At 40.1% G+C, this 10,819-nt stretch overlaps 2 protein-coding genes across 2 annotated transcripts; both read left to right on the top strand.

Annotated features, from left to right (window-relative positions):
• The first annotated feature begins 492 nt into the window (after window positions 1–492).
• On the top strand, window positions 493–3,227 carry bphl (biphenyl hydrolase like). Its single transcript, XM_037674460.1, has 7 exons — window positions 493–689; window positions 1,611–1,714; window positions 1,810–1,976; window positions 2,072–2,225; window positions 2,315–2,446; window positions 2,543–2,666; window positions 2,754–3,227. The coding sequence occupies exons 1-7, from the start codon at window positions 604–606 to the stop codon at window positions 2,842–2,844; spliced, it is 858 nt and encodes a 285-aa protein (XP_037530388.1). The 5' UTR covers window positions 493–603; the 3' UTR covers window positions 2,845–3,227.
• A 1,034-nt stretch (window positions 3,228–4,261) lies between these two features.
• On the top strand, window positions 4,262–7,869 carry psmg4 (proteasome (prosome, macropain) assembly chaperone 4). Its single transcript, XM_037674459.1, has 3 exons — window positions 4,262–4,488; window positions 4,558–4,633; window positions 7,620–7,869. The coding sequence occupies exons 1-3, from the start codon at window positions 4,312–4,314 to the stop codon at window positions 7,739–7,741; spliced, it is 375 nt and encodes a 124-aa protein (XP_037530387.1). The 5' UTR covers window positions 4,262–4,311; the 3' UTR covers window positions 7,742–7,869.
• Window positions 7,870–10,819: the final 2,950 nt, after the last annotated feature.

The following is a 10,819-nucleotide window of genomic DNA, read 5'->3' as shown; positions in this document are numbered from 1 at the left end:
AGAAAAACAAGAGCAGAAAGGGCAGGAAATTAGCTCAAATAAAGTTTAAAGAGGCAAACGTTGTTTAAAATGTTTGATTTTAAAAGAATCCAACAAATTGTGATTATTCGATGTTTCGCCAATTAGTTTATTTAATGACAGCTCAAAACACAGCTGTACTGTAACATGAAATATTTTGCTGTTTTTGGTTCAAGTTTTAAACAATTATTTTGCATAGCTGGCTGTTTTGAATACATTTTTTTATATATGTATATATATATATATATATATATATATATATATCGTGTTTTAGTGTTTTGTGGGAATTTAGATTAACTTTTGTGATAAATGATGTGTTTAATTTCAAACTAGATAAATTAAACTTGTCAGGTAAATCTGAAAATTCTATTAATGCTCACATGGATTTGGTGAAACTGAATAATTGTATTTTCTCTTTAATCCCCCCCCCCCCCCCCCCCCAGGGGGGGGGTGTTCTTGTGATTCCTGCAGGCTGACCTCCTTTAACAAACTGCTGCTGAAGTCTGGGTGAACTTTTACTAATATTTACAGCAGAAGGTTATTGTTGTTGTTGTTGTTGTTGCTGTTGTTGCACAACCAACAATCATGGCCGCCTTGTTTGTACTCCGGACTCGTTTGTTTCCGCGCAGAAGTGACTTTCTTGGGTCTTTGAACGCAGCACGGCAGTGCAGGTAACAGTTTGCGCGTGATCGGTGTGAAATGAGCGTGTCGGTGATGTGCACGAGGCTTTACATTAAACATAAAGACTGGCAGAAAACGCATTTTGTTTCGTTTTGTTGTACGTCTTGTTTTTATTTTATTTTTCGTTTCAAACCACTAGATGGCGCCAAATCACTTTCTTCTGCTGCAAGAATTTTGAGTTTTATGAATTAAATACTTTTATTTCATTATTTTTGATTAACTCGAGCGTTTTACCAGTTCGCTGAATTATTTCGTTGTTTTGTTTCTCTTGTTGACAGAATATATTTTGTTTTAATGTGGGAGTTTTTTTTTTTTTTTTTTACATACCAAATTACAAATTTATCTTTCTAAAATATTTCAAAGTATTTTTTCAAAATTATTTGGTTTTGACTGCTAAGTCTCTCTGGTTCCAAGTCATTTTTATAAGCACATTTTACAGACTGTTTATTAGATTGTTGTTATTTTGGGGTAGCTGAAACTTTTTCAGGCCTCCACGTGTCCAGTGTTTTTATAAAATGAGCAATTTCAAATTCAGCTTTAAAACTTATCTGTTATTTTTCGTAGATTCAGCTGAAGAAGTGAAAACAAACCGTATCATTGTGACATTCTGCTAAAAATCCTATTTAAAAGTCCGTTCTTTGACCATTTGTTTTGTGTCAACCCAACTTTTCGTTTGGGACATTTTTCATACCTGAATGACACAAAGGTCAAAGTTCAGCAGCTTAGCAAACAAACTAAAACCTTCCACTGAAAACTGTAAAGTACGCAGATTTAAAGTGCCTTTTAAAATGAAGCTAAAGTGCAAAGACAAACTGAAAGATCTTTAGAAAGTCAGTAAAGTTCTGATCTGGGTTGCAGCTTTCAGACGCAGTGTTTTCTCACATCTTAATTTTGTTCTCGTCTCCCCGCAGCTCCTCGGTTTCCTCCGGCAGGCAGCGCGTTAACGGAGCTGACGTGTTCTACGAGCAGACCGGTGGAGGGAAGCACGCTGTTCTGCTGCTCCCCGGTGCCCTCGGTAAACGCACCGGGTCTGGGTTTGGGTCAACACCGTTTTTCTTTGTTTACCTCAGGATGAAATCCTCTTTTGAAGCAGTTTATTTTCCACCGCAGGAAGCACGAGGACAGATTTTGGTCCTCAGCTGAAGTCTCTGAATAAGGAACTCTTCACGGTGGTCGGATGGGACCCCCGAGGTTACGGGCGATCCCGTCCTCCGGATCGAGACTTCCCCCCGCACTTCTTTGAGAGGGATGCGAAGGATGCTGTGGACCTGATGACGGTGTGTTGAAGCCTCTCTGGGGCTCTTTTTTTTTTATTAATCCAGAAGAAAAGGAGTTAGTTTCCAGATTACAGGAGCTGGCGTTTCTTCTTCAGGCTCTGGGCTTCAGCCGGTTCTCTCTGTTGGGTTGGAGCGACGGAGGGATCACAGCTCTGATCGCAGCAGCCAGGAACCCTGATCGGATCAACAAAATGGTTGTCTGGGGGTCCAACGCCTTCGTTTCTGAGGCCGACCTCAAGCTCTACAACAGTACTCCGTTATTTTATTGTCCATTTAAACAGACTTTGTGTTCTTAATACAGTTTTTTTTAACTGTGCTTTGTGGGGCATTTTCGTCAGTGGTTCGTGACGTCTCCAAGTGGAGCGCGAGGATGAGGCAGCCCATGGAGGAGATGTACGGAGCACAGGCTTTTGCTAAACTGTGGGAGAGCTGGGTGGATGGCATTGCTCAGTTTCTTCACAGACCAGAAGGTGGGAGCTTCTTGTAGCTGCAAACTCGTCACAGACTTCAGTTTAAACTGATTTTGACTCATTTTTTTGTACATTTTCTGTTACGTTTTTTTGTAGGAAGTATCTGTATGGAGCTTCTGCCACTGATCAAGTGTCCAACCCTGATCATCCACGGAGAGAAAGACCCCATGGTTCCCAGCGTCCACCCTCAGTATCTCCACAAACACATTCAAGCGTCACGGTGGGAGCACACCAAACAGTCTCCTTTTAGTATATTTGTTCCGTCATGGCAGAAAAGCTAAAATCAACTTCTCATTCTCAAGTCTAGGTTGCATTTGATGCCAGAGGGAAAACACAACCTTCACCTGAGGTACGCTGAGGAGTTCAACAGACTAGTTGAAGACTTTCTGGAAGAATGAAGCAGCACAAGTTCTGGCATTTGTCTTGTTTGTGGAACTGAGTCACTAACATCCCGAGTGTTCTTGAGTTTAAATGCCAGATTTAAAAAAGGCAAGTTTAAGCTGAGCTGAAGTGAAATGAATCAAGGTGCTGCAATGATCCAGTCAGAGTCTAGAACCTCCACCTGACTGAAATGCTGGGGTGGGACCTTCAGAGAGCTGAGCAGAAAACCTCAGTGAACTGATGCTGGAAAGAAGAGTGGGACAAAAGTCCTCCTCAACCATGAGAGCGCCTGTCGTACAGGAAACCACGGAGAGTTCCTGCTACTAAAATAGGTTCTGTAATGTAATCACTGCAAAGACATGAAACCAAACCAAAAATAAATAAATAAAGGAACAAAATATGCAAAAATTTCTCACAAACTTGTTATTTAGAAATTGTAAGCAAAATGTGTGCCAGCAACCACAAGTGTTTTAATGACGTAAACAGCAAAAGTGGCTGTAAACCGGACGGTCGTTTAACTTGTCGACCATTTTTCTTTACGTACAAACTCCTGCCAGTCGAACATGTGACTCAAGCTTTCATGTTGTTTGAAAAGTGGACAGTGATTTGTTTTATTGAGTGTGGACCCACAGGTCACAACTGCATAACAATGTAGCCTATCTGAACTGTAGGAGCAAACTTTTTCAAACTGCAACATTTCTTGAAGTTTAGGAAACATTTGCAATATTAAGGGTGATCTTAGTGGTGCTGCAGAGGTTAGAAGATGGGCTTGTGATGGGAAAGTCTCAGGTTCAACTCCCGGTACCGTCAACATCAAAATGTGGGTGGAAAAGGTGAAACACCCACACCTCCCTCCACCCTCATTCGCCCCACCCTGGGCCCTGATCAAGGCCCTTAACCCCCACCATCTGCTCCCCAAACAGGTCTCTCTTGAAAATGAGTTCTCGTGGCTCAATGAGACTACCTGCATAAATAAAGGATACATGAAAAAATATATATTTCTTTGCATTTTATCTTAGTTTTTGTTTAACAAATACAAGGTAATTATTATTATTATTATTAGAATTTTAATTGAAATAGTTTTTAATTTAGTTGTAATTTTTCCTAATTTAACAGATACTAGTACAATAATTATTTTAATTCTGTACAGAGTCCAAGTTATTCAGTTTTTCTTCAGATTACATCTATTATAAATCGATTGCTTTAGTCTGACCTTCGTCATCAGGCCGGTAATGTCTGCTATCGTTTATAACTATCGCAACATTTAAATGTTCTCCTTAGAACGTAGATAAAATCAAAACAGACAAATAATAAAGAACAAAAGGCAGAACGAGACGGACTAATTTGTCCTTGCTCAAATTACATCTGCTATGGATCGATTGCTTTGGTCTGCCAGTTTTCGCTAAACCGGAAGTAACCGCTATCGTTCAAACTATCGCGAGATTTGAGTCTTTCCAAGGAACGTGGATGAAAACAAAATAAATATGAACGAAACGCAGAACGGGACGGACTTCGGAGGCGTTAACGTGCACAATTTCTCCGAGAAGGTCATGGAGCAGGTCGTCCACTTCCACGTGATGAAGCTCAGCGACGGGTTCTTCCTGTGGGTCGGTTCGGCTCCGGTTCTGTCCAACCTGGCGGTCTCCATGAACAGCAGATACGTGAGTAAATGGCGTACTGTTTGAATTAAACTAGACTAAAAGCTTCTTTCAACTTGTTTTTGTCTCCAGGACTCTGTGCCATTATCTTCTTTATTGATGGGGGATCCATCCGACACCGCTGCAAACTCATTGGCACAGAGATTGGGTAAGAACCGCCTCCATCTCAGTATTTTTAATTATAAAATGATGCACATGAGCAGATTGTGTGAGGATAACAGAGCTGTTGTTGATGTTTTAGCATCAGCACTTGAAGGAATGATCAAATTCAATATGATGCTTTGAGTTTAAATCTGACTGATGAGCCCGTTTCCTGGATTTAGTTTCACTAAAATAAAAGTGATGTTACTCCATCTCCATTTACAAACTTGCACCATTTAAATTGGATCCACCAGAACCGTGCTGTGTTTTAGAGAAATAAACATTTAATGGCTCAGTCTTTAATGAACAACAGTAAACATGTTCTGAGAGACCAACGCTTCGCACCCGTTTCCAGCAACTCTATTTTATTTCATAGTAAATTAAAATCTGTTAGCTGACAAGCTAAGTTTTTAAAAAATGTGAGGATAAGAAGAAGATAACTCACCGTGTGCAGGTGTTGTCAGTCCAAAGTTCATCCAGCCCTAAAGTTTCTGCAGGTTTTAAAGTTTTACTCTAAACGGGAACATTTAAATGCTCATAAATGGAGCATTAGCTTAAAAATACCAGTGTTTGGATACAAACCAGTTTTGTGTCTGTTGGGACTTTATACATCAATAATTTCTTGATTTCTGATTCTTCCTACTTGACGGACATGCTGTGGAGCAAACTCGTGCACACCACTGCTTCAAAACCCACAGGGAGAGCCCAAAACCCACTTTACTTAGAAAAGGTATAATTTAATTAATTTTATAAATAAACATTTGGCAATTGTTTACGGTGGATGCTCCTCCTGATGCAACCTGGGCTTGAACCCACAACCTCAGGAGTACAAGACCCCGGCGCTGACCGCCAAGCTACCGCCGTCCTCGGATGACTCTCAGCTACTACCACATCAAACTTAAATGAAATATCTGTGAAAAATGACGGAGTTGTAGCCCACATTAACCGCTGTAGACAGACATCATCTCCCCTGTGACCCAAAAAGGAAACGGTGGTAAAGTGGATGAATGGTAGTCAGAATAAAAATTAAAAAAAAAAGTTGTTTTGTTGTGAAAACTCGGCGAGAACGCTGAAGAAGCAGAAACTGAACTGAAGCTAAAACCCGAAGTATCAAATGCAAACCGGATTCCAAAAAAGTTGGGACACTAAACAAATTGTGAATAAAAACTGAATGCAACGATGTGGAGGTGCCAACATCTAATATTTTATTCAGAATAGAACACACATCACAGATTAAAAGTTTAAACTGAGAGAATGAATCATTTTAAGGGAAAAATCTGTTGTTTCCAAATTTCATGGCGTCAACAAATCCCCAAAAAGTTAGGACAAGTCCATTTTTACCACTGTGTGGCATCCCCCCTTCTTCTTCCAACACTCAACAGACGTCTGGGGACAGAGGAGACCAGTTTCTCAAGTTTAGAAATAGGAATGCCCTCCCACTCATGTCTAATACAGGCCTCTAACTGTTCAATCGTCTTGGGCCTTCTTTGTCACACCTTCCTCTTTATGATGCGCCAAATGTTCTCTATAGGTGAAAGATCTGGACTGCAGGCTGGCCATTTCAGTACCCGGATCCTTCTCCTACGTAGCCATGATGTTGTGATTGCTGCAGAATGTGGTCTGGCATTATCTTGTTGAAAAATGCAGGGTCTTCCCTGAAAGAGGTGACGTCTAGATGGGAGCATATGTTGTTCTAGAACCTGAACATAGTTCTCTGCATTAATGGTGCCTTTCCAGACATGCAAGCTGCCCGTGCCACAAGCGCTCATGCAACCCCATACCATCAGTGATGCAGGCTTCTGAATGGAGCTTTGATAACAACTTGGGCTATCCTTGTCCTCTCTGGTCCGGATGACATGGCGTCCCAGTGCTCCATAAAGAACTTCAAATCATGACTCATCTGATCACAGAACAGTCTTCCATTTTGCCACACTCCATTTTAAATGACCCCTGGCCCAGTGCAAACATCTGAGCTTGTGGAGCTTGCTTAGAAATAGCTTCCTCTTTGCACTGTAGAGTTTCAGCTGGCAACGGCGGATGGCACGGTGGATTGTGTTCACTGACAATTCTTTCTGGAAGTATTCCTGATCCCATTCTGTTATTTCCTTGACAGTGGCATTCCTGTTTGAGGTGCAGTGACGTTTAAGGGCCCGGAGATCACGAGCATCCAGTAGAGTTTTACGGCCTTGACCCTTACGCACAGCGATTGTTCCAGATTCTCTGAATCTTTTGATGATGTTATGCACGGTTGATGATGATAACTTAAAAGTCTTTGCTATTTTACGCTGGGTAACACCATTCTTGTATTGCTGCACTGTCTTTCTGTGCAACAATGGTGGAATTGGTGATCCTCTTACCATCTTGGCTTCTGAGAGACACTGACACTCTGAGAAGCTCTTTTTATACCCAATCATGTTGTCAGTTGACCTAATTAGTGTTAATTGGTCTTCCAGCTGTTCATTATATGCTTAATTTTCTTTTTCCAGCCACTTATTGCTACTTGTCCCAACTTTTTTGGGATTTGTTGACACTGTGAAATTTTGAATCAACATTTTTTTCCTTTAAAATGTTACATTTACTCAGATTAAACTTTTGATCTGTCGTCTATGTTACATTACGAATAAAATATTGACATTTGCCATCTCCACATCATTGCATTCAGTTTTTATTCACAATTTGTTTAGTGTCCCAACGTTTTTGGAATCCGGTTTGTACCTAGCTAAAAGTAGCTAAAGGGTATCTAGGAGCTAAAAGTAGCATAAGAAAAATGGCGCCACTGTGCTCAAACAGATTTGAAGAAATTTAAGAGTATTTCTATGAGTAAAATATTCTTTTTTTTTTTTTTTTTAAATACAAAAGTTACACAAACCAAAAATCAGAGCACCCATCCGGTGAATCAGCTGAATGTTTTGATGAGCAGCTAAAGCAGAACAAAGTTTGCAGAAGTAGCTGAATAGTAAAAGACAACAACTTTGTTTTTGTTTATTTGGCAGCAAAGAGGACGAAGAAACAAGTGTTTGTGAGTTACAGTCTTCCGATGAGCGACTCCAGCCTGAGTCTGCTGGTGGAGAATCGGATAAAAAAGGAGCTGGAGCTTCACCCCGAACACTTTTAAGCTCCCGCACCATCATCGTCATCATCATCCCACAGTAACTGAGCTCCCAGCACAAAAACAAGGACAGCGCTTTCACATCCAGTGTTCTTTTATTGACATTATAAATTAAAACGGTTTATTATCAAAAACATGTAGGCCTATGGCTTTTTGTACAAATGCATCTTATTAAAAAAATAACACTTAAAAAACAGTATTTAGTGGTTGAGTTTTTTCTGTTTCTTTTAGTTCAGCTGTTCAAAACATACAAACTAGTCAACCATACAGTGCTTTTATTTCAATACATGTAATATTTAAAAATGGTCGTACCTGTTCAGTATTTGCACACAAATGTTGGTTTCTGTAGTGGATGTGCTTCAGGTGATGGAGATTACACACCTTCGTTTTATGCGGTCCTAAAGGATGCTCGTATAGTAATGTGTATAAATGTACACGGTCACAACTAGGCCAGGTCTACGCTGCTATACGCTAATCCTCACGTTTATCTCTAAAAAGAGTGAAATGTGCTTTCTCTCTGAAGTTACACGCCCATGGAGCAGAGTTACAACGTTACTACAGTACGAAGAACAAGAAGTGAGAACCTTAATGAAAATATTGGCTAATTAAGGAGGTAATTGCCCTTGGCAGTATTACAAAATAAATACTGGATTTCTTTAATTCCATCAAGTCCAAAAAAAAAACCACAAAAAAAATACATGATAAAGCCACTAAAGCACTGAGATGCATCATAAGACCTCCAAACGTCCGTTCCGCTCTCAGACTTGTGTTCTGGTTTCGTCTAAAGGCTACAGTCTACCGTGGTCTCCGGTTGTTTGATCACAACCATCATGCCTTTACAGCAGCGATGCCCGTTTGAAGATCAGCGTCTACACTGACCCCGTATCCGAGGATAAAGTGCCACTTTGGACTTTTATTCGAGACCACAACTGAAGAACAACACTGAAAGGAAAATTATTCAGAAGTATCTGTGCCCTTTTTCATGCAAAAATATTCATAGTGGATCAACTGAAACCCTGGATTTCCACCGTGTTGGCTAAAGTTCACGAACACTTGATTGTGTCTTTGACATTTAGTGCAAAATAACTTATAAAGACTCATAAGATGCAGAGAAATCCTGTTTCAACAAATCAAAACGAGAAACCCAGTTCATCTGCCGCTCCTTCGCTTGTCTGCACCAGTTTTTCACTTTGTGAAATGCAGGCACGCCTCAATAAATTAGAACATGGATGGAAAGTTTTGTTTTAATTCCACACGGTGATGGGTTTAAAGCAATTATTTCAGGTAAATTTGATCTTTATAGTGAACAGCTGTTGAAAACCCCACATTTGTTCTAGTAAAATTAAGATTATTAAAGGATAGTGATAAAATAAACATTTTTTTAACAGAAATCTCGGCCCACTGAAAGTATCCATTTACTGTGCAGGATGAGTACTCGACACTTGGTGGAGCTGCTTTTCTTATGGATTACTGCATCGATGTGTTGGCTGGAGACCTTCAGCCTGTGGACGTGCTCAGGTCTTCTGGAAGCCCAGTATATTAAATTAGGATATTAAGAACTAATAAATTGGTTTTTCAAGAGCCACCACACACAGACGGATCCAGGACGTGGACTCCAACCGCCCAATTCCTTGTATCGAGCCTCTTGAACCAGAGACATGAGAAGTGTCCTAACTGGGCTAAGGACACAAAGGACTGGACTGTTGTTCAGTGGTACAAAGTCAATTTAGCATTTCCTTTGGCTGACGAGCTTTATGCAGGCGCTGACTGGACTTTGCAGCTAGGCCTGTCACGATAACCAATTTTGCTGGCAATTAATTGTTTCAGAAATTATTGTGATAAATGATAATATTGTTTGAAATTTGACAATAATTAGTAATTAATTTAAGAAGAAATGTTTTAATTTTTGAGTGTAGTACCTTTGTTTGACCACCGGATGGCAGTATAAGACTGTTTGAACCGAAGGATGGATAGTGAGGGAGCGAGCAGAGTGTCTCTAAGAAAATGGGAGGGAGGCCCCTTGACGTGACATGGGCTGTCTCTCCTTCCTTTTTTTCAATTCTCAAAATGGCGGACGCTCAGTGTGGTTTGAGCTCTTTAGCATAGCATTTTTCACACGAAGCTTTTAATTAAAAAATTGTAAACAAGTTCTCAGCTACTTTTTGCAGAGAAAAACAACTTTTTATACGAAGACACGGGTTTCAACCGTGAATTTTGGAGCTTCGACAAGACAGAGGTTTTTTCTCCCCGAGGTCGGCCTGTTAGCTTAGCTCGTAGCTTAGCTTCTCAGCTTAGCTGCTTTTAATGATCCAAAAATGCGATTTTGGACGGTTAAAACAGATTTTAAAAAGAAAAGTGAAAGAGATTTTGTCATCCAGTGTCTTCAGTAGAAAGAGAGAGCGGCACTAAGGAACGAAGCCAATAAATGAAAATTATTGACCTCATTTTAATTTATCATGCGATTAATTGATTTATTGTTTATCGCAACATTATTTGCAGCAGGACTGGACGCCTGCCCACACTGCTAAAATGACCAAAGCCTGCCTTAAAGACTCCTCATACCATCACTGAGCTTCACTGGCAGCAAACTGGTCGGACCCAAAGCCCACAGAAAAAAAATCTCTGGGGTTAGTTATCAAGAGGACGATGAGACACCAACAATATAGACAAGCTATATATATATATAATCTTGTTCTGAGAAACTCAATTAGGGGTTCTCATTAGCTGTTTGTCATATCATGAAATCCATCACTGTGTGGAATGAATGAACTCAAGTCAATCACTGATATTAACTTTTCCACGATATTCTAATTAATTGAAATGACAAGAAAATCACCACCGGCACACTGACTTCAGAGAAACTCACAATATTTTTTGGCAACTCCTGAATGAATCATTGTCACAAAATAAGTTCACTTCTTTTTCTTTCATTGTCGTCATCTCAAACCTCACTTTGTCAGAGTTCATCTGGTTCGTCTGAACAATTTTGATCCCTTAAAGGTTTTGTTGAAAAGCTGCTCGCTCTCTGGGTACCGCGGCACCAGTTTTTAAAATTTGCACAGTAGAAGACTATTGCTCTGAAGC

Source organism: Nematolebias whitei, chromosome 3 (genome assembly GCF_014905685.2).
Source record: "Nematolebias whitei isolate Nwh7 chromosome 3, NemWhi1, whole genome shotgun sequence".
In the NCBI taxonomy this organism is placed as follows: domain Eukaryota; kingdom Metazoa; phylum Chordata; class Actinopteri; order Cyprinodontiformes; family Rivulidae; genus Nematolebias; species Nematolebias whitei.
This window is presented reverse-complemented; position numbering and strand designations above follow the sequence as displayed.